The 25274-nt window shown below is 35.1% G+C and overlaps 1 protein-coding gene across 2 annotated transcripts in view; it reads right to left on the bottom strand.

The window, feature by feature from the left end:
• Nucleotides 1-25274, bottom strand: part of LOC123676537 (lachesin-like) — a 97861-nt gene that overhangs the window by 11914 nt on the left and 60673 nt on the right. Inside the window, exons 5-8 of one of the 2 annotated variants that reach the window (XM_045612487.1) lie at nucleotides 24114-24269; nucleotides 10867-10995; nucleotides 5977-6114; nucleotides 957-1106 (exon numbers count right to left, since the gene is read on the bottom strand). In XM_045612487.1, coding sequence (XP_045468443.1) covers nucleotides 957-1106; nucleotides 5977-6114; nucleotides 10867-10995; nucleotides 24114-24269 — 573 coding nt within the window. Of the gene's footprint in view, nucleotides 1-956; nucleotides 1107-5973; nucleotides 6115-10866; nucleotides 10996-24113; nucleotides 24270-25274 lie in introns of both variants that reach the window. The other variant, XM_045612486.1, reaches the window with a different exon arrangement.

The following is a 25274-nucleotide window of genomic DNA, read 5'->3' on the forward strand; positions in this document are numbered from 1 at the left end:
ATATTGCGACGCATAAACCCAAATGTTCATTTATGATAGATAGGATTTTGCCAATTGCATTTCTTTCATCAAGATTCATTGTATAATGGCCTCTTGGATAGGTCAGAAAGAGCAGTTTTTCTTTACAATCACGGTGTCTTATGAATGAATTTCAGAACATCTTCTTTAGCTAAAACTTTATTCCTGATATCCTTTTGATCATTGCTTCAAATATTCAACTGATTTATAATTGAAACCGATGTTTATCTTCTTATCAACCATCGAAAACATGTTTGCCCTTGAATATTTTGACATTGAAGAACTTTGAGAAGATGTTTCTGAGAAATTATCCTAGCAGCAAATTTTTATCGATAAGTTTGCTGCCACCCACTCTACAAATTTTGGTTCTCTTTTTATAAAAGTATTTCTTCATTTTTTCAATGATAACTCATGAAGTTTGACATTTTCATAGGCGTGATGCGATTAACATGAGAATTGGAATAATAAGGAAATCATAATTTTGAATACAGGTTGAAGTATCTATGAAATCGATAGTTTTGAAATTATTAAATGTGCTTACGGCTCAACCTGAACTTAAAATCCATTACTACTCTTACAATTTTCTTGTGCATGGATGAACAGAATTGAATCTCAAAACAGATTCGTCCTCAGGAGTGAAATATTTGATTCATTTTTGGGTTCTATAATTTCAAAAAATGGGTGCATACATCGTGACGAAATGATAAAGCGATTTGTGTGAGAAACAAACATTCAAAAGGAATCAAAAGAAGAGCTTTAAATATATAAGAATCAAGATAAGTTGTCAATACATATTATACCCATTGATTTCCAATTTAACAAAATAAATTTATATAATACGAAAAAAGATTCACTGAAACATAATAAGGCTGTGCATGGAAAAGCCATAAAACGAATATTTTGATCGAAAATCAATGTTTTTTGATCAAAAAACTCACCTTCTAGTTTTATGACTCCATCAGTTTCCCCAAGTGAATTCTTGGCGACACAACGATACGACCCAAAGTCGTTTTTATCGACTCTGCGGACCTTCAGCATCATATACTTCTTGTATCCATTATCCATGGAGATGGCCTCATATTTGTCGCCTGAAAAGGAAAAAAACATTAAAATTGAGCGGACACGCAAAAGCGTAATTAGGTTTGTTGGGGAAATAACGATTTCCCCTCTATTATTATTATTCTGTTTATTTTAACTGGCCTGTGTCATTTGCTAATGACGTAATATAATTCTGTGTTAACCGAATTTGATATTACGGCTGCATGATTATTTTTGCGTGGGATCATTTAATTACATTCGAAAGAGCTGCGATATACAACAAGGTTATTAAGGTCCGACAATTTTTCATCATACGCGCTTTCATCTTTCCAACGTTCTCTCTAACGGTGCCAAAATGAAGGATTGTCAGTTTTTTTCCAAGACTGAAACATAATGCGAAGGCATATCGGTTTCTACAGTTATGCTCTTTTCCTGAAGCTATTAATTTGTGTTGTCATTTTGACGTCCACTAAATAACCCACACTGTCATAAAATATTCAGACCGAGTAACAAACATAGAAAGAGGGGAAGCATTCGTCACTTTTAGTAAGCGAATTTGTCCCCAACATTAACTATCGAATTTGATAGAAGTGCACGGAAATGAAAACATATCAGTGATAGGATGTTCCACTCAATTCGCGAGTTTCTCCACAAAAAACGCACTTCTTATGTCCAATAGTGAATCGATGTTTCATGTTACCTCTAAATGAATCGAGATTCATACCTAAACAAATCAGAAATTCAGAAAACAAACCTCAAACTCGCCAAACGACGTGAAACAACCGATGACACTAGGAGCGCAAAATGTTGTCAAACTTTGAATTTCAGCAAGTAGATACAGAAAATAATGAATATTCTGCTTACTATAAATTCGACATCTAGGGAGAATATCGAACTCGGAATATTTCAACATATTACATATATATTCGTTATTCGATTTCAGTTTATCATTCTCAGCAATTAGCAGCGCCGTCGCGACCGAAAGGGAAGGAGGTGAGCTTTTCCCCTCGAGCTATTCTTCATATATTATATATCTTGTTTTTCGAACAAACAGTTTTCAAACACCTTGTACGAAAAAATATTCACAGCTATGTCCCATATTAGCATACGTTGAAATTTTCCGCCCAATAAGAGGAAACACCCCCCACCCCGAAACCTCAAACGCAACTCAGTTGGAAACCAGTGCCAGGTACTCGTGCTCAATAGTAATAAATAGATACACAAAGGTATCGGAGGTATTCTGTTCGAACATGTTAGCGAATTGCTCCGCCACTCGCTAATTGTTTATCAATAACTATCCCCTGAACCGAAAGAGGCAAGCCAACCACACGAAGGTCATTACGTTTCGGAGGTGATAACTAAACAATGAACAGCCGTTTTCATTTCATAGACAAAGGCAGTGTAGCATTATGATTAACGAGCGCATTGTGTATTACAATCACAGTCCGTCCTCTGATTAATCGTTGTGTTAATGATGAGGAAAGAAGAAGCTACACGGATCCATCTGAGTGCTGCGGCTTAATGGAGGCAATGTTTCTATGACACGTTTCTCATTGATGCCTTGGCATAATTGAACAATCAATTCAGATCTATTCTTCTCCTTTTGGCGCTGTACGCTTTGAATTTATGGATAAGGAGGGATGAAAAATTTATTGGTGGAAGTTTGCGAAACGAAGATATATATTCTTTATTGCTGTTAATGATATTGTCTTAGTGTTTCTGATCTGCAATAATGAATTGATATGTATCATCAGTTAGTATATAGAAAAAGTCAGTTCGAACGGCTGAGTGAAACAAAATATCGAAAATTGCCATGATGAATATTTCTCAGGGATATTTCATAGACACCGAGAGCTAACCTTCGACTTTTCAAGAAATGAACACCGTAGGACACCAATTGGCAGTGTCATGTATTGGAATGTAATCAGGGATCGCCTGAGAAAGGAGTACCATATGAGACTCTTCAGTGCTGTTAAGTAAGAATGGAATAGTATATTTTTTTTTTGAACTTGTTGCCAACAATGATCCTCGGTATTCTAAGACAGGTGAAATATTCATTGTTCACACATCTTCTTGATAAATATTGCAAAAATTCATTTTCATTTCACGATTTCCGTCGATATTTCACATCAACTACTAACTGGTTTTCGGCTTCTCAAAAAATAAAAAACACCAAATGCTACTATTAGCATTTTTATTGGAGTCTGAAAATTATTTATGACTATCTAAGAAAGTAGTACCATAAAGTATTCTTCGGTGATGTTAAGTTAATCATTGAAATCGTTTTTTTCTCAACCGAACGGACTTCAACCTTTGTAGAGGATTATACGTTTTCTTTTCTCTTTGTATTCTAATCTTGCATGTAGAAAACTGATAAGACAACTCTTATCATACTCTTAAAGTGTAAGATCAGGAGCAGAGATAGCTATCTTGCCATTGGTAATATTAACCTCCTCGTGTGTCTGAATATCGACCCACAGTGATAATATCAGAGAACCTGGTCAAAAGCGAGGTCAGAAGATAGGTAATCACTGGGATTAAACTAATCATGGTAAGTTAGTCCGATTTCAATTTACATATCTCACGAATCACTGAATTTCTACCACTAATGAAAAATTCATCAAAGATTATGAAGACGAGATGCGAACCTAATATTTGGAAAGGCTGGGAATTTTCAATTTACAACCTGAAAGGTGCGGAACGTTCCATCCGTAAAAACAATATTTACCCATACCAGAATTCCGATAAAGTCATTACCAAATCCTTGTACGAGTTCATATTTGTTCTCTATTCTCATTCCTGTTCGAGAACCAGCAGATTAATATTCAAATAGGGTTTCATGAAGCTTTCCTCGTATTCATTCCAATACGGGGTTGATACGGATGAAAGTAGGATTAAATTTATGCCGACGAATAAAGGCATTATATTGGGCAGATTCCACGTGAAACCAATGACGACATATTGTTGGTTGATGTAAAAAAATTGAAAAATTCGAGTAGAGCGTGAGTTGGAATTTGTACATGTTGTTCTCGTATTAAAATGCCATCAGATGGAATTTATATCACTCAGTCGCTTTTTCTATACCGCAAAAAAGGTAATTGCAGAAATTTCTACGGAAAGGAAAATACATCCCCAACATTATACTGAGCTGTTTTTTTGAACTTGTGAGTAAAAACTTTATAGATATAAGTAAGAAGAATTATTCAAATAAAAAATAAAAAGCTATTCTGTTTTTGAAGTTGAACAGTGCTGCACTTAATTTAGGTATTAAAATAGAAAGTGATAAACTTTCCTCGGAAATATTAAAATTTTTTTCAAGGGGCTAAAATTTTAATTCTTCTTTTCCAGATTTGAATATTGCTTCTTTGACCTTCTTCATTCTCAATTAGAATGGATTAAGAACGTTTTAGAGACTCTCAATGGAAACATGAAAAAATTAGAATAATACAAGTAAAGAATCCAAATTGGAAGAAAACTTTTTTATTAGACTACAAAGTTCATCGCAAAGAAACGCTCACTTGAAATTAACTCTTTCAAAAGTGTAGTTAGGCAGCTTTTAGGGATCTTAAAATTGCTCGTAAAGTTTTACCTATATTCTCACTTATTCGTTCATCAAAAAAAATAACTGGGATAAATATTTCATCAAGGTATTATATCACAATAATTACACAGAGATATAATTTGTGATTAGTCCTTTTGTTCTTTAGGAATCCATAGTAATGTTTGCTGAGTAGTTTTATTGTAGAAGATCGAAGATCAATTATAAACATCATGTAATAGGGTTGTAATAATAATTCAGAATAATATAATTACTTCTTCTCATCAAATATCTCGCTATTTCAAGAAGAGCCTGTCAATATAAATATATTGAAGCGAAGAGATACCTGGGTGAGTGAATCATTGAATCTTGAAGAATCTGTGAGATAAACTATGATTTCGAGGTGAATGAATTCGAGTCGATATTATCGTGTGGTGTGGAATCTTATTTCATGTCGTTCAACTGTCTACAAAATATTCAGGTCTGAATTCAACACTACACTCAAGTAGCGATGCACTTGACAGAAATTCGCAACAGAAGGCGGTGTCCAAACAACACAGCATTTTTTTTTTTTGGGGGCATGAGATTTATAGGCCCCCACTATAATGGTGATATTGAATTCAGTAGCACTCTAGTGGATTCTCCAAAAAAATCGTTGGAGAACATCCGGAAAGTTGAAGAGGGTTTATTGCTCCATAAAAGACAGATATGATGTGAGAACTTCTTCTCGTCCATAAGAAACATACGACATATTGGGGCCTAACTAACGATTTTTCTGGTTCTCACGTAGACATTTCTCCAATTTTTCTTCTCTGCATTGACACACATTCATATAGAGGTTTTCTGAAGTAGGATATCGTTTTTTAAGAATGAGAGAAGAATAAGTCACTGAATGAAGTTAACTTTTTTTTGTGAGAATGAAAATTAATTAATTGAGAAATTAATTTTCAGAAAAAGATCAACTTGAGAAGTTTCAATAGAATACTTTTGAGGTTTCTTCGAAATATTCAGTAAAGGAACAAAAAACATAATATTTTCGAGAAAATATCAAGGATTGATATATTGATTCGTGGTCATGGTCATGATGGGCCATGGTCGGAGGTACCCTACACTAGTATTTCGGCATGAGATCTATGAATTGCAGAAATTATGAGCATTCGTAACTGAATCTATTTCTTCTTACCTAGAATAAATGAACTCCCGAAAGATAATATTCTACTAATCCCATAAAAACTATAAAAAACCAACCTTGCTGTATCAAGCTCGGAAGATAATTTCGGAAACTGCCGAAACATCAATCTCAAAAACGTAAATGTCACCGTATTTTCTCTATCGGAGGAACATAAATAACCCCATCTTAGCACTGATAATAATACCACTACCTGAGATAATCATGTCTCCCCTTTCCGTGGTCCAGTAATTTATAGATGTTGGGAAAGCTTCTGTCCTACATTCCAGTGTTACGTCCTGTCCTATGTATGCCCCCTCCAACTGGTTAGGAATGGAGAGCATTGGAGGAACTGAAAATAAAAAATCAATGAACTAGAGTCTACTCCGTCATTCAAGGTGGACAGATACAGAATTCAATTCGACATTGAAGGTCCTACCTATGTGCACTAATTAATAGGATTAAGTTTGCTTTATTATTTGACGAATCTTCAAGAGAAGTTTCTGCGAATGACAACATCCTTTTCAAAACAGCGTTGATCACAACTGAAGACAAGTGTGTTTACTTTACACTTCGTATAGCCGACTTATTTCTGTTTTTCTTTATTCTTCGACTCAATCATTTCTCATCTAGCGTTAGTGATGTTTCTTGATTGTTTTTTTCAATAATGAATCTTGGGAATCGCTTTGAAAAAATTTGTCCATTGCTGACTTCGTCCAGGGCTTTACTAGGAAATTTTAAGAGCTATTCGTATAAAATTTGGAAAAACTGTATTCTTTCACCGATTTATAAATTTTTTATCTCAGAATGGACGGATTTATTGTTAAGTGAGATTCTTTTGCGCAGCATCACAACAATAATTAGTATAATTCAATAGTTATAGGAAAAGCAGCAAAGTTGTGGGCGTTCTAGTATCATCTCAAGGGGAATAGCAACTTGTTCGAAAAGCTTACATGGCGAAAGGAGTATAGTACCGCATAATTGCGTAAGTTCTGAAATTGTAATCTCAAATTATGTATGTTACAAAAATTTTGTATGAGTTTGTCTCGGTGTAAAAAAAAATTTCGGAAAAAGGGTGAAGAGAGTTGCCTGGTTGCGTTTCTGAGCGTATTTCTATGAATAAGATTTATTGAATAACTAGTCACTCCAAAGGTCCTGGTCCAGGGATATATGGCATTGGTAGTACCATACCATATTTTTTTCTCGTTAGAATCAATTTTCAAAAGACGAGTGAAAATTTTGTTATAATTATTTCCTTGTTGTTTGAAAAACGAATAAGAACAAGTTTCGCGTATTGACAATGCTTGTTGCCACGAATCGATTAGATCCAAGATCAAATTTAACGAATTTCGATTCCAATAACGTCGAATTTTCTAATAAAAATGGGTTTTTACTGATAGGCCTGGAACTTATTCAGTGAGGAATTAGATATGGGATCTTTCTTCAATTTTCCTCACTTCATTAACGATATCAACAACATTTCCAATAAATAAATAAATTGATTGATGGATGAATATGAAAGACTCCTTGCAGTTGATGAGTTTGTTGTTTTTATTGATTCTTCCACTTTTTTTGCATGCTACTGATGTTAATGAGATTATTGAATACCTTTCGAACGTTTAGAAACTTTTACACAAGTTCTTCACAAAAAACAAACAACATATTTCAAATTTGCAGCTTATTCACGACAAAAATTTGTTAAAATCTACAAAATTATGTGTCATACGGCCCCTAATGTAGTTGAGGTGATTGCCACTCGGTATAGTACACCCACGAATTTGGAATCACAGAATTCCGCCCTCTCAATGAAAATTAACCAGTCTAGACGTTTTCCAAAAAAACTCTCAGTCATGGAAATATCCAGCTCAACTATTTTATGTCCGAAACCCAGTTCGTTTCGAAAACGAAAGCCACACGACCATAACGCTCGTGAACCACTCTAGTTTACCGAAAGGACGAACTTAACACCCTAATCTCAGATCGAGTCTACCCTACTACTACGATCCCTCGAATAATCTCGCGAAGATAACACCCTCCCAGCACACCTATACCAGAGACCGCCAACTTTCCCGACAAATCAAACGCAAATTACGCCAGAAACGGTCGAATCAAATTCGCCTCATGCAAATCCGCCGACGTACACGCTGGCCCCCCCTTCGACCGAATATTTGTTATTTGTGTAAATAGTGATCCCCCAGACCTCCGGAAAAACGAAATCGCCCGGAAAAGGGCTTTACCCGTTGTCCTTATCGGCGGAGCGGCCCCCGCTATCCCTGTTTCCAGGACTCTCCCTCGGGTAATAGATGGCATTATCCCAAATGAGAAGCGAATCAATATGCCTTTTCTCTTCGCCGCGTTACTTTATCTTTGGCTGTGGGAAGATGCCACGGATTAACGAACAGGAGACCGATTCGATTTTCGTGCTCATTTGTTTGGGGGTTGTGCAGTCTTTCCAATGTGTCGGCGAATTTTTTTTATTTGAATTTGGTGGGATCGTTAATAGTGAGGTGGTGTCAAGACTCGACTCTTTGCATCATCAAGTCATCAGGTATATTAAAGCACTGACTGCTACTTTATGAGGAAAAGTGCAATTCGATGCATACTCATCTTCCTTCCCTAATCGAATGCTTTCTTCGACTGTAGGCGATGAAACAGGCTCACAGTCCTGTATACCAAATCACTCTAGTATTTTCTCAACAATAACTTTATTTGGCTACTGAGCTATATGTTTGGTCATAATCTTCGCCTTTTCTTTGTAAATAACCCTTGATTACCAAACGTGCTTTGTACTGATCAATGGATCCATCTGGATTTGTCTCGAGCTTGAATATCCACTTGCAAGATATTGCCTTCTTTCCTGCTGGTGAATATTTCATTTTCCAGGTACAATTTTCTTGCAGTGATTTTATTTCTCTTTCCATAGCTAGAATCCAGTTTTTTTTTCATTTCTTCAGTAACATGTTCGTCTTTTACAACATTTTGCTTCGCTCAATAGCTTCTCTCTGTCTGTTTCTCATTTCTGGATTACATGGATATCTTATATCATTTCTTCTTCAGATCATTCTTCAAATTCATCATTTTTCAAATTCATCATTTTTCAGTGAATCATTATTTTTTATGAATTCAAGAACATTTTCTTGTGGAAGTGAAGAAAGATGCTCTTTCTCAGTCTCATCAAAATGAAATCTCTTAGTTCGAAAAATCTCCTTTTTTTCAAATGACCAAATTCTGTATCCATCGTCGTTATCATAACCCATGAGAACACCTTCGACAGTTTTCTTATCCATTGTCTTCCGGTTTTTCTTCGGAACATGAGCATAGCAAATACTACCAATAATTCTGAGATGCTTGAGATTGGGCTTCTTCTTGTGCCATACCTCGAAAGGTGATTGATTATATCGATTCGGTTTGAAATGTATTTTGCAGTATTCACCATTTCTGCCTTAAAAGTCTGATCGAATAATCCTTCTCTTGCGTGCATCAAAGCCTTTGCTTTCTCTAAACCTGTTCTGTACTTCCTCGTTAACACGACGCTGCGAACTAAGGCAAAAACATACTGAGTCGAATCAAAATACAGTAACTTAATAAAACACAGTACTAATAAAATACTAGCAAGGACGGTGATTGATGGCAACTGTTAGCTACTGATCTGGAGGGTCCAGATTTTCGTCGATGGAATGCAACATTTTTGTAACATACATAATTTGAAAATTGAAATTCAGAATTTTCGCAATTGTGTAGTACTATAGTCTTATTGCCATTCAATATTTTTGAAAATGTTGACATTTCAAGAGAAAAATGAAAGTTATAACAAAAACCCCTTTGGCGGTTCCAAAGCCGATATCCATAACGTTTCAGTTGTCTTATATAGATATTTCCATGGTATTCGTTAATAATACACTTTTGGAGAAATGACAATATTAGATTGCAGAAATATGGCAGAATCACTTCGATTGAACCTCCAAAATTTTTATATAGTATGACTGACATTATACTTGAGCAGCGATTGTCCAATTTTTATCTGTTTTCGACAAATACGAGGTTATTAGACTGATATGAACCACATGCATTGTCCGCATAGCGACGTCGATGAGCTGTATAATCGCCGAGGGATTTCCCAATTGAAATATATATTGTATGCACATGCGATTGCCAATAAACCATAACAGATCAACATCCTAATTATTTTCAACAGGAATTGATACAATAATCCAGCGTCTAGTTCAGATTTTCCGCATTTCTAGTTTCGTATTGGAATTGTGATATGCATAAATGTATCACACATTATCAGATTGGCATCTAGGCAATATGATTTATTTTTCCAAACTGAATTTCCTTCATTGAAGAGTACTAAGGTGATCGATATTCAATAAATTTTACTTGATTAACAAAACAAAAATAATGCAAAAATTTATTTATTTGGGAACTGTGTCAAACAATAATGAGGACCTTACCCTTTCACCACTGAGTACGTGCCTGGCGGACAGGATCATCGAATGAAAAATGTTCGTATTCGAAAAAAGGGCATAATTTAAATATATCGCAATATGACTGTAGCTGCAACAGCGGACACTGTCGACAATTAACTGTCACGCTACTGTTTTACATGTGAAATGAATTGCTGATTATATATCGGATAAAAAACACAGCATTTCCATTTGATTATACGAAAATCTCATGGAGAACTGGAAAAGTTTGATAACCATCTGAATTGCCATAGCGAGAGATATTTTCTCGAGTTTGAATTGAGAATTGATTTGTTTAGCGCTTTGAAATTGTGATTTTATAGCATATGAATCATTTTTTCGAGGTTGTTCGCGAATTCCTTGCATGATCGACAATAAATTTTCAGATTTTTGGAAAACCATACATAAGGATACACCTCAATCTATTCCACATGAATTAACTGAAAATATTACGGAGCTATATTTTCTGATATCGCAAATCAATGATAAAAACATTTAAATTCATTTTTTCGCTCCAATTTTCGAAAAATGATTACAAAAGGAAAAGTTTCACACTTTTCTTTAGATTAATTCAAATAAGCTACTACATGTATTGCGCTCGAAGTTTTTCTTTAGAAATGTTAAAAAAAATTACTTACATTGAACTTTGAGCTGTACTCTTTTGCTGATGGATGGCGGAACACCATTTGAAGCAATGCACAAATACACTCCCATATGAAGCCTGCTAACTTTGGTTATGAAGAGAATCTCACCGTCCACTACGTTAACTGAAAATAAAGAAAATTGTTCGATTATCTAATGACTTATATTGTTTACATGATCAGATCATTATGTTTTGTCATCAATCCTTGAGTTCCATTTGTGAAGAAGTGAACATATTGAAACGAGTTCATTTGTAATATAAAAAAACAAAATGTCAATGGAGGAACTAACCAACAACAATAATCATAATAAATCACATCTTAAAATGCTTGTCGAAACATAGAGTTAAGTCTGAATCAAGATATTGAATAATAAGGGATGAGGTTTCATTTGTTGTTCAAAATTAGTTTCATGTTAGTCCTTAACCAGACAATAGTAGGCATAACAAGATTTGATGTTTAAAAATTGTTTATTGTGGAATATTTCAGTGATTTTGGAGATTTGTTGAAGAGCTTATTCTTTATTGCTTTCTCTTCTTTTTTTTTGTAGCTGTTATTTTGCCGCGTCTCACTTTAGTTCCTGCATCAACATTCTGTGTTTTTGAAGATTTGTTTGAGTGCTTATTAGTTATAATAATAATAATAAAATTTATTTAGCACCCGGCTAGTACAAAAAATAGAAAATAAACACAACAATATAATCATTCGCATTTCTCTGAAGTGGCCATTCAATCTTTCGCAGAATGCACCCAAAGATGGTGCCGTGTTTTTTTCATCTGGGAGACCATTATACAAATGAACACCCTCATAGAACAAGGACTTCAGTAAAGAAGTTGTTCTCACTGTGCAGATATTGAAGTTTTCTGCTGACCTAATATTATAGTCTTTATTGTTTTTTCTTTTTTTATGTAGTTATTATTTTTCCGCGTCTCACTTTGATTCCTGCATCAATATTCAGTGTTTTTGAAGATTTGTTCAAGTGCTTATTCTTTATTGCTTTCTCTTCTTTTTTGTAGCTTTTTTTTGCTTCTCCAGTAGTACTTTGTATTTTATTTATGTATACCTACTCAATTTTTTTTTTCAGTACAATTTTTGTTTTGCTGGTGTATGGTTAGTAACCTGAATTGAGTTTAGATTAAGCTACATAACACAAGCCTAGCAAGAAATTTTTTTCGTTTTCATATATAGGCCTTTCCGAATAAGTATCAATCTATTCAAATATCTGAAACAATCAAACATATTCAAAATGACCTTTACACAAATCAAACTATCCATTTCCATCAAGACATGTTGCGGACCTACAAACAAAAATTCAAAACACTTTAGACGTACCTAATGGAGGCACCCCATAACCGAATTAAGATCTGCAGACAACTTCTCGGTGTTAAGGTGAGACAGCGGAATAATTTAATCCCTTCTCACCCCATAATGCGATGAAATATGTACCGGCACACCACAAAGAAAATACACATAAAAATGCTAATTCCCCAGCGAATAAGAACCCCATCCAGCTGTTTAATCTTGGTTTTGACGAGAAGCGATTTTTCTTTCACTTCGAATTTGGCGCGAAGTGTACCGCGTCTGAAGTATTGGATTTTAGATTGAATTTACTCGACGGAGATGAGACGCAGTTATCATCCATATTGTATATTCGGTTTGGGGAGTAACGCAACGCCAGAATAAGAAGAAGATCAATTGAAACGTGGGTGGCTCACTGCTGGGCTTTGTGCGGAGAATCTTCGACTGGTTGGCGAGTTATCGAAATGGATGATGTTATCGGGATGATTTGATGGAATTCTTTCATTAGATGCGTCTTTGGGGGTGTGTTCGAGGGTTTAATTAGATTAATCTGTTCAGGTGGTGTTCGATTTGATTTCAGAGTGTCTTGAGAGGAACTTCATTAATTGAAAGTTGGAGTGCCTCAAGAGAATGATCTGGGTCCTCTTCAATATATTATTTACTCAATTAGGTTTCACTAATATCTTGAACCCGCAAAATTTTTAGGTCGATGATATGTATTGTATATGTACTTCTCTTTTCTTTGGAGTCAGATTTGTGCGACCAGGACAACCAATTTTATAAAATGGATCTTGTTGAATCCTAAGATATGTATCGAATGGAATTTGGTGATGAACAGAGCTTCGAACAGGTGAAGAAATCTTTGGAACCAAAGATTAAATTATAAAATTGGCTTCTCCTACGTAACGCTTCAACGAATATTTTAACAATATCGTCCACAATACGATAAATGCAGATTTGATCAACTGAATATAAATTTTCTTAAAAAATTTCAGTATCAACACTGAGTACCGATTTTAATGGAATAATTTAACAATTTCGAATCTTTGTTGGATCGCCTATGTTTTCATGATTAGACAGCGTAATCTGCTGAACAAAAACGTCAAGAAGCAATGAACTGTGTTGACATTCTATCCGTTTCAAATTTCCAATTGGAAAATATTTCATTTTCTACTGTTACTTTCTCTATCACATATTTAACCCTTATTTTATTCTGATGTTCTTCATGATTTGAATGAAGGAAATCTAATATTGAATTGATAAAAAAGGTATATGTAGGTAATGAACGAAAGGTAAATGAGGGAAGTAGGAATCAGATCTGATACTCTCTGACCAAATCAGAAATGTGATACTATAGCGATACATTTTCAGAGTCAAGTTTTAAGCATTGAGCTGAACAATCATTGATTCTGAGATGATATTGGAGTACCGAAGAAGAATAACAAGGTCTGTGCAGTCTGGATTCCAGGTCAATAAAGAATTGAAGGAAACACACTTGCAACAAAAGGTGAACAAACTCCTTCCATGGATCTGAAAACTTTCTGTGGTATAGGTAAATTTACCTACAAAAGAGATTCAAATGAAGGAAAAACTCGAGGAGAAACAGTCTGGCGGAATATATCTGTGTTGAATCATTCCAAAACGTTTCTTCGAACTTTGATACTGCGAGATCTGGAAATAATCTGGATCTTGGCAAAAATATGCTACGCCTCCTCAGTGTATTCCTTATAGGGCATTGCTACCTCAGGAAACACCTCCTGAGAATGACTCTTGATGATAACGAAGTGTTCGAGGGGAGAAAGAAACTCCGGATCACCTGATGATAAAAAGCTTTGCTATCGCTAACCAATGCAAAAAATACTTTGGACAAGAGGCTTGAAGAAGTGAAGAAGTAATCTTCTTGAAGCCATTCCAGATACAGGAGTTCAATTAGAACCCTAATTCTTCTCTGAGTTATTCACAATTAATTATTGTGTGATGAAAAGAACAAAGGGTTTGGAAAGCTTAGTCAATATAATCTTAGTCATTGGAACATACATTAGCACCGTTGTTTTCTAACACTTTCAAAACGTTCCAGGCTTGTTTATGTGTATATGTTGTGAACATCAAACAAACCATTACGTGTTTAGTAATCTCTACATGAATCTGTACAGATCAATATAATTTAATGGTGGTGGATTATTTCATCATCATCACATTGTGGTTTAATTTGAAATTGTGATGAATTTCTAGTAATTGTATCTTAAAGACCACATCATTTTGAGTTGCATACACAATAATAATATAAGTCAGCCGCAAGTAGCAGAAACCATAATTCACTCACTAACATCTCTCACACGATTCGATAATTGGCATCGATTCGACCATCATGCTTCACTCCTGTTTCCTGACATTTCTTTCCTTCCTACCTCATTCATCTCCCAACTCGAGATACCTGCATACTCGAGTGATACAAGAGGGGGCGAAAAGGCCCCTTTCAACATGACGAGGGAAAACAAAGGTGAGAAGAGAACCGGATCCGTATCGTGACGACGTAATAAGGAAATTGAAAATATCGGGGGGAAACTGAATATATAATTTCCAAAAATGGATCGACGGCTGTGCGCCGTTCTGCCCATTCGACGCCATTACCGAATACGAGTTAATACCCGAATTATGGCGAGAGAAAATTGGGAAACTTTTTCGGCATTAAAATGTCCAATAATTCACTGGAATGGAAATTGAAAAAGGGAATTCCATTCTGCGAGCTATTCATTTAGATATGGACCGGGCTGCTCGGATCGATTGTGGCTTCTGGCGATTCGGTCCTTAGGAGAAAAGTAAGAAGAGTTCTTCGACTGTTCTCTGAAATTCCGTTTTTTTTTATTGTGGGCTGATGTTTCCGGTTTGAATGGGAGAGTCCAATTTGTGGGGGATCAATTGAGCGATGGAGCTGATTGAGTGGGGATATTCAGGAATAGGCAGAAGTGTTGAAGAGTAGATCATAGTGTGTAGTTAACCTAGAACTTTATTAATTTATTTCTCTAATTCTGTGGTTATTCCGTTCATTCTTCCACATCTTGTAGAACAAAACCGTGCGAGAATATATCAGAAACCCACAGTTTTCATGGTTATATTTTATTATTCTATGTTGATACTCCGAACTTTCCGCCACGGCTTTATCTGTCAATTCATCAATTTGCCTGAAAGAAATCAGTTCTGCCAACCAACATTTTTCAATGCAAAAATCACTAAAATATATTTATGGAAATATTTCATTAATTTCAATGAAAATGCAATGAATTAGAGAAAATAATGTATAATACTCGTACAGAAGGCTCATTCTACCACTCGTTCATTACAAAACTCGCCACTTCGTGGCTCGTTTTTGAATTTTGAACTCGTGGAAGAATATCCATGCCTTCTGCACTTGTATTATAAATAACTATTCATGTTTCATGTCATGAGTACACATATTATGATGTTCAGGGTAGATACGAACACCAATTCTATATTTACAATTTGAATTTTACACGATTTTCCTTTTATTCTCTGAAACATGCAATCGACAATACTTTTTATACGCACCTCTTTCAGCGAGATTGAAGAAAACAAAGAGGTCTGATTAATGAAGTTTTATAACTGTCTTCTAGATGAAGTTGAAAAATATAATCAATAGGCTTTCAGCAAAAGCGTTGAAAATCTGCTCTAAGAGAGAAGCTTTTCCAAAATGAGTGATTGTTTATAAGGAAGTTGATTTTGTTTTACTTGATCTGATATTTCAATTTCAATTTATTCATCCATATGAACAAAATTCTTAAAAATTTTTCAAGTTTTAATCATTGTGTATATTTTAACATGCATATTTTAGTATCATCTGTATTTTAAGTTCAATTTTTACTGTTTGACAAGCCTGGATATTTTATTGATGTCATATTATTTGTCATGTATCCTATTTTCACTCCTGCATCAAACTTTTTCGGCATTAAAATGTCCAATAATTCACTGGAATGGAAATTGAAAAAGGGAATTCCATTCTGCGAGCTATTCATTTAGATATGGACCGGGCTGCTCGGATCGATTGTGGCTTCTGGCGACTCGGTCCTTAGGAGAAAAGTAAGAAGAGTTCTTCGACTGTTCTCTGAAATTCCGTTTTTTTTTATTGTGGGCTGATGTTTCCGGTTTGAATGGGAGAGTCCAATTTGTGGGGGATCAATTGAGCGATGGAGCTGATTGAGTGGGGATATTCAGGAATAGGCAGAAGTGTTGAATTGTAGGCCATAGTGCGTAGGTAACCTAGAAATTGGGCATTAATGTAGGATCCGGTTTATTGTTCCCTGTAAATAATTGAGATGGTCAACCGGATGTTTGGAGACCTATTAGTCTCTTCAAGTGCCAAGGGCATGAGAAATTCAAAGAATTTACAGGGGACGAATGGTTATTGTACATAATGCACAAAGGATGTGTTATTTTTCGGGGTGTCGAAGAAATGTGTCAGGTCGGTGGTAAAACTTAAGAGATTTATTGGGGGGTTGATAAGGTTCGGAGACAATACGGTCGTGCCATATGTTTTTCTCAGGTTCTAGTCCTTCTAGAATATTCGGTTTCCAGGAATCCTCGAAGATCTTTGGGGGCGGTACGGCAAAAGATTTCATTGGACTAGGAGATGGTAGGTACTTTCCCCTAAGGGTGTGGCCAAAACGAAGGGAAGGGATATTCGAGACAGGGTAGATCCAATCGACAAAGAACACAGTTCAAATTAAGCCGAAGACGGACAGTTGAGATTAAACCGAAGACGGGTACAGACGGTACAGTTCAAGTCAAATCAAAGACGAGACAAGTTCGGTCGGTCAACTTAAGACGTAAACGAAAAGACGGTTCGCGGACTAGATTAAGACGAGTCGCGAACAAGTTAAAGACGAGACTACCGAAAACTTGAAGTACGACGAAGACGTTTCGAGTAATCAATTAAACGAGAGTTAAAGACGAAATTCAGTACCGTATACCGTATAGTAGTAAGAGACTTGTTATTAGGACGTTATTGGGATCTTCTCAATGCTGAGTTTTCACTGTATAATTGTGGCTTTGTAAATAGATGTGAATAATTCAAAAGAGTTTCATTATTACAAATCCAACAAAGTCACGGAGAAAAAGACGAAAGGCCAGGTAATCGAATCATACCTCTAGACGATCGATTAACCAAGCCTACATTAATTTATTTCATGTTTTATGTCATGAGTACACATATTATGATGTTCAGGGTAGATACGAACACCAATTCAATATTTACCACTTGAATTTTACACGATTTTCCTTTTATTCTCTGAAACATGCAATCGACAATACTTTTTATACGCATCTCTTTCAGCGAGACTGAAGAAAACAAAGAGGACTGATTAATGAAGTTTTATAACTGACTTCTAGATGAAGTTGAAAAATATAATCAATAGGCTTTCAGCAAAAGCGTCAAAAATCTGCTCTTAGAGAGAAGTTTTTCCAAAAAGTGATTGTTTATTAGGAAGTTGATTTTGTTTTACTTGATCTGATATTTCAATTTCAATTTATTCATCCATATGAGCAAAATTCTTACAAATTTTTATTTTGAACATTGTGTATATTTTAACATGCATATTTTAGTATTTTCTGTATTGTAAGTTCAATTTTTACTCTTTGACAAGCCTGGATATTTTATTGATGACATAGTATTTGTCGTGTATCCTATTTTCACTCCTGCATCAAACTTTTTCGGCATTAAAATGTCCAATAATTCACTGGAATAGAATTTGAAAAAGAGAATTCCATTCTGCGAGCTATTCATTTAGATATGGACCGGGCTGCTCGGATCGATTGTGGCTTCTGGCGACTCGGTCCTTAGGAGAAAAGTAAGAAGAGTTCTTCGACTGTTCTCTGAAATTCCGTTTTTTTTTATTGTGGGCTGATGTTTCCGGTTTGAATGGGAGAGTCCAATTTGTGGGGGATCAATTGAGCGATGGAGCTGATTGAGTGGGGATATTCAGGAATAGGCAGAAGTGTTGAATAGTAGACCATAGTGCGTAGATAACCTAGAAATTGGGCATTAATTTATTTCATGTTTTATGTCATATTTATTATTATATTATATTATGATGTTCAGGGTAGAAACGAACACCAATTCAATATTTACAACTTGAATTTTACACGATTTACCTTTTATTCTCTGAAACATGCAATCGACAGTAATACGCACTTCTTTCAACGAGACTGAAGAAAACAAAGAGGACTGATTAATGAAGTTTTATAACTGACTTCTAGATGAAGTTGAAAAATATAATCAATAGGCTTTCAGCAAAAACGTTAAAAATCTGCTCTTAGAAAGAAGTTTTTCCAAAATGGGTGATTGTTTCTTAGAAACTTGATCTGAAATTTCAATTTCAATTTTTTCGATTTCAATTTATCCATCCATATGAGTAAAATTCTTACAAATTCTTAAGTTTTAATCATTGTGTATACTTTAACATGCATATTTTAGTATTATCTGTATTGTGAGTTCAATTTTCACTTTTTGACAAGCCTAGATATTTTATTGATGACATATTATTTGTCATTTATCCTATTTTCACTCCTGCATCAAGATATGTTATGTGTAAATAAATTATTATTATTATTATAATACGCATGGACTCTGAAAGCTACATATTTACTCCAGTATTAGACACAAACCTAGCTATAAAAATTCAGATTGCGTATTTGTTTCGAAAGAGAATATTACAATCGAAGATTTCATGTTTAATGATCTGAAACAAATAAGTACAAAAGCAGATTTGATATTTTTATGAACCAAAAGCTTTGACCAAGTGAAACATTCAGAAATTCTCCTACTAGCTTTTGCTTTCTTCATTTATCAGTTCTTCCACTGTTCTCTCAAATTCCGTTTTTTTTATATTGTGGGCTGATGTTTCCGGTTTGAATGGGGGAGTCCAATTTGTGGGGGATCAATTGAGCGATGGAGCTGATTGAGTGGGGATATTGAGGAATAGGCAGAAGTGTTTAATTGTAGACCATGGTGCGTAGGTAACCTAGAACTTAGGCATTAATTTATTTCATGTTTTATGTCATGAGTACACATATTATGATGTTCAGGGTAGATAAGAACACTTATTCAATATTTACAACTTGAATTTTACACGATTTTCCTTTTATTCTCTGAAACATGCAATCGACAATACTATGATAAGCACTTCTTTCAGCGAGACTGAAGAAAACAAAGAGGACTGATTAATGAAGTTTTATAACTGACTTCTAGATGAAGTTGAAAAATATAATCAATAGTTTTTCCAAAATGAGTGATTGTTTATCAAGAAGTTGATTTTGTTTTACTCGATCTGATATTTCAATTTCAATTTATTCATCCATATGAGCAAAATTCTTACAAATTTTCAAGTTTTAATTATTGTGTATACTTTAACATGCATATTTTAGTATTATCTGTATTGTGAGTTCAATTTTTACTTTTTGACAAGCCTAGATATTTTATTGATGACTTATTATTTGTCATTTATCCTATTTTCACTCCTCCATCAAGATATGTTATGTGTAAATGAATTATTATTATTATAATATGCATGGACTCTGAAACCTACAGATTTACTCCAGTATTAGACACAAACCTAGCTATAATAATATAGATTGTGTATTTGTTTCGAAAAAGAATATTACAATCGAAGATTTTATGTTCAATGATCTGAAACAAATGCAGATTTGATATTGTTATGAACCAAAAGCATTGGAAAAATGAAATATTCAGAAATTCTTCTACTAGCTTTTGCTTTTTCATTTATCAACTGGTATCAATTACGTTTTAGTCGATTTTCATATGTAGAAAGCTAACAAACAAGAAATGTATCTTATATTTTGCATTGTTCATAGGGTTTCGGAGGTCCTTCATATTCTTCCAAAACTCAAAATACGACTTCGAGGCAACCGTTGTCAAGCTCTAGAGATATAATAATTTATTAGCGAGTACTGACGTCAATTCATGAAAATGCATACAGAAACGTTAATACTTCACTAGATAATATTTTTCTAATCAAATTCCTAGAACCGAATATTTTAAATGGATTTCGGGACCAATATTCCCAGATTTGTGTGATTGATGATTTCTAATCGGCTGTTTAGTACATTTTATAAGTTTATACCCTAAAATGTGTTATAATAATGTTGATTCTAGGATGAAAAAAAAAACAAACCATGAAATTTGAGTATTTTGAATATAAAATGAGATCCATAGAGATCATCAAATACATTCTTTTTTGCAATATCTCAGGAAAATTGAATAACAGTTCCTTTAATTAACATCTTCCGCTACAAAATTAACTCATGTATTGGACAACACGTGGCAACAAAATGGCGAATGCGCCTAACTAGTGACAAACATCCGATCAGTTATTCCTGGAATGCAATAATGGTCGGATAACTTGAATAAACAGAATTTCGATCGAGAGGTATTCATGCCAAGATTGTGGACAGAATATCAACGTCGATATCAAAACTAATTTTATATATCGATCCCAAGGTATCATGCAATCCTGAATCGAGTTCAACAAGGAGAAGGGTAATAAATAATATAAAATTGGCTAACACCTGCACTTGGTAATGAATGAAGAAAATACAAAAAGAAAGAAAAAAAAGTACGATTTTCAGTGTGTAATATCATACGATATTAATTATCTATCTGGTTAATGTATCAACAAAAATGCCATCAACATAACCATTGTCAAACAGAAGATTTCAACGCTATTTGATAGGAATCATAATCGGAAGTAAACCAAGGAGAATGCATGTCATCCAGGGAGAGTAGCGATATACCGGTTTCACCCTTATTAGGGATCATCAGTGCCGCATAACTCAACCCAAGATGACGAACAAACGAAATAGCAGGCCTAATTGAACGCTGGTAGGCGCAAAGCAGTATGATTACTGCGGTGCGCTACACAGCGGACAAAATCCTTACTACTTCCTTCACGGGTACCTCGAAAAGGCAGATTCCCTCGTCAGCTAGGAAAATCTTTTGTTTTTCAGCCTAAGCATTACATACATTAACCAGATAAATAATTAATATCGTATGATATTACACACTTGGAAATCGTACTACTTTATCTTACTTTTTGTATTTTCTTCAAGGAGAAGGGTTTTGAAAAACCACTAATCTACTCGACTTCATTTTTGTTGGTACTTAACTATTAGTCGATTTATAAACCCTAGTATCTTTTCGTTGGAACTCCATATTTCTCCTCCACCACCTATTCCTCAAAGTCTAAACTGATACACAACGGCAATCGAACCAAACAGATACAGACTCAATAATTGCAAGAGTATTTACAGTAATGAATGAACCGAACTAATAGAAAATCTAACGGACGAGTAGACAGAACAACTCTAATAGCCTGGAGATCGTTCGCATTCTGGGAAAGAGTAATTACTAAGGCTGGCCCACTGTGAACTAATCAATTAATGAGATACTCCAAACGTTTTCTTGATTGATCATTCGCAGAAATGAAGACCTTCCGGATGTAATATAAATGAAGTTGTGGATAAGCTGACGAATTGACTCTAGAATATAGATTGAAGACAATCTCATTCTGATATAAAAACGAGCATATTTGAAGAGAAATCATTTGATTTTAAAAAGAAGAAAGGTATGTCATGAACTATATGAAACGATATTAGGTAAATGACCGCTAATTAGGGATTCACGGCTTGACTGGATATTCAAGCAACTCAATTCAATTCACTCAATTCTGGGATTAGTGGTTCCCCATTGCAGAGAAACTTCACCTTCCCCGATAGCTCAACGGCGAGAGCATCGGACTAGTAATTCGGAGGTTCCGGGTTCGATTCCCGCTCAGGGAGGTACTTTTTTCAGAATTGAAAAATTGTCTGAATGCCGTGAAATTGATAAGATATTCTGACGAAATGTTAGAGAAATCGTCTTGGGTAGGTACCGAATAAACTCCAGATATCACGATGTGTCTATGGGGCCCGCAATTCAAAAACTGCATAGTTAGGAAACATTACCATGTCGAATGTTCCTTCAAATGCATATTTAATGGACAAGTTTCTTCTTATCGGTTCAGAGTTTCCTTTCCTGATTTAAAAACCCATTTCTGACCTGCCTGCTTCTTTCCCTCATCGGAATACCTACATTATAGAAGAGAGAAATGAAAGATATCTGATACAACGGAGGAAATGGTAATTGCATATTTATGACTTCTTATTGTGACACCTCCCAATTCTCCGTTGAATATTTCCTTCCTGCGATTCTCAGCATCCTTTCACATCAATTCTGAAAACAGGTTCTGACACTGTTCGCATTATTTCTGGTAGTCTGGAAAAATCGAGAAATGCGTTCGCCTACATATTTTGAATGTAATGTTTATTTTGTTGGAGTTGATTCCTTCATCACTAAGGTTTTCATTAACTACAGATTCGATGGGTTAGACTCCTTTCATTAAAAAGCGTTTGTCCTCCGAACAGATTGCTTAATCATTTGGTCACAATGTTGGTATTTTTCGAGGATTGTGTCAAACGATATGGTTCGTCTCAATGGGCACTTACTTCAGTCGAGAGCTTTCGAGCACTCTTTCATTCATGCCCCAATTGAACTAATTTCAATTAGCGTACGAAATAATGTTTATTTCAAAAGCAACGTCAACCTTTCGTCAACGGTAATTTTGAGCTTGAATAAGAATTCTATATCTTCTTGTTTATTAAGAAAATATTGATTTCTAAAATTCGATTGCATTTTGGTTATAGTTCCATTGACCACAATTCTTTAGAGGTGTGAAGATATCCGCTAACCCTCAGCAAATATCGTTAATTCTAAGATGGTATTAGAATGTCGAAGAAAACTCAATGAAATAGGCAACCATAGTAAGGTCTGACAAGTCTTGGTTTCCGATCTTTCGGGAATTGAAGGAAACGAAGATGCCAACATCATTGCCAAAAAAATTTCTTCCACTGACTAGAACCTTTCTTTGTAAATGTACCTACAAGGGAGAGTTTCAAGAGAAAGAGACAATCGAAGGAGAAACACTCTAGAAGAGTCTTCCTGGAATGGATAATTCTTAAGAGTTTCCATGAAACTTTGATACTGCAAAATCTGAGGAGAATCTGGATCTAAGCAAGCATATGTGCCGCCTCCTCACATGAGGATTCCTGACAGGACATTGCCACCTCAGGAAGCAACTCATGACAATGAGTCCAGCAGAAAATGACAAGTGCCGAGTCTATGAGGAGGAGTAAGAGCCTCTGAATCACTTGGTGATGTAATGCCTCGCCATCACCTGATCAATTTTCATTCAAACGGAGACATTTTCTGATAGCAGATTAGAAAATCATTCCTTTGAGCGATGTGGCATCTCCTTCGAAAATCTCAAGAGGCAATAGAGGTAAAGTGACACATAATTTTAATGCTTTTGAGGTATATTAATTGTGATACGCTGAAATACTTCTATTTGGCGCTCATTTCGGTCGATGAAGGGCATTTTCTTGGCAAATTTCAATTATTGACTCTCCAAATAACATGAAATAATTGATAGATGACGTCGTGGGTTGCGCATACTTGTTGAAACGGCACCTCTTGAGACGCAACCGTTTTACGGCAAAATCGCCATGTTCCGTTATGAAGATGGAAGGTGTTTATGGCAGGGATCAATGAGTTGGCACACTGATTATTCCATCCCCGTGATCCTGAGATGAAACACCTCAATTTCAGGATATAGTATACTTAGCACCTAATTGGCTGCGAACACCTCGACGAAAACGTAATAATCATAAAAAATGGGAACAAAAATTCAAAAACACATTCGATGGCTAACAAAAACCCGATTGTATCGTTTAAAGCACGAATCAATTCGGCAAACACCGAACGAAGTGAAGATTCTCGAGGAAGAGCAGAAAAGGTCATAAAACTCAATAAAACAACTCACCATTCTCTCCATTATATCTGATATCGTCGCCGTCCTCCCTCCTCCACATAACATAAGGATCCGGATATCCGGTCGCTTTGCAGGTCAGGCTCACGTTAGTCGACTCCAAGACCACCATATCTCCACTCGTCTCCCTGTCTATGATACTTGGGGGGACTGAAAATCGAATTAGAAACATGTAAAGAGAGGATGGGAAGAAACTGAACTCGTAATGGCAACTTGCATGTTTATAATATGGAAGGGCATTGAATGAAACTTTGTTATGTTCATGACATCGAGAAGACGTGAACTGACTTTTTAACATCTCCAGTTTTAGGCGGCTGGATTCTTATAAAGTCGTAGTCTCATCGAGAATTTTGTTGGACAAGATTACTCACAGTTGGATTGATTCAGAACAGTAAGGAACTTATGCGAGATTAAATTTTGTAAATATATGATAAAAAAAACAGAGAAGTTAGGATATTTTGAGCGATCGTTCTTTCATGCGTTTTGCAACTTTGGAGACTCAGAACTGTATTATAGGTAAAACTATACAAGGTGATCCGAAAGTATTTCGATAAACTTCAGGGGATGATTCCTCACAATATTCTAATATGATTTGTTTAAATAAATATACAGGGTGTTTCCTAAACATGCGGCAAAAATTCAGGGGGTTGTTCCTTGGACTATTCTAAGAATATTTTGTCCTTTGATGATTTTTGAAAAACCTATTTGTTTCGAAGATATAGGGGAAACAAAATTTCAGATAATAACATTTTATTATGAAAAATTATTAGCTTTTAATGAATTTCCATCAGCAAGTCCATAAATGAAATGCATGTCAGTCATCTCGGTGTTTGTATAGCGATTCATAATAGTCAAAGATAAAATGTTAATTGCTAATACATCACAAAACGAATTCAAATGAAAACCGTGTTTAATCTGTATTCCTTTACCATCTGCACTTATCAATTTTTAGTCAAAAAACTGGCCGTTTTTAGTAATTGGAATGTTGTTAAACAAATTTAAAAATAAATTGTACCTACTTAGTAAACACAGTGCGGTACGCATTTTTATTTAAACTATTATTAATTTTGAAAATATGAAAAATGTTGTTCGCCCTGTATCTTCGAAACAAAGAGGTTTTTCAAAAATCATCCAAGGACAAAACATGCTTAAAAT

Source organism: Harmonia axyridis, chromosome 3 (assembly GCF_914767665.1).
Source record: "Harmonia axyridis chromosome 3, icHarAxyr1.1, whole genome shotgun sequence".
Taxonomy (NCBI): Eukaryota; Metazoa; Arthropoda; class Insecta; order Coleoptera; family Coccinellidae; genus Harmonia; species Harmonia axyridis.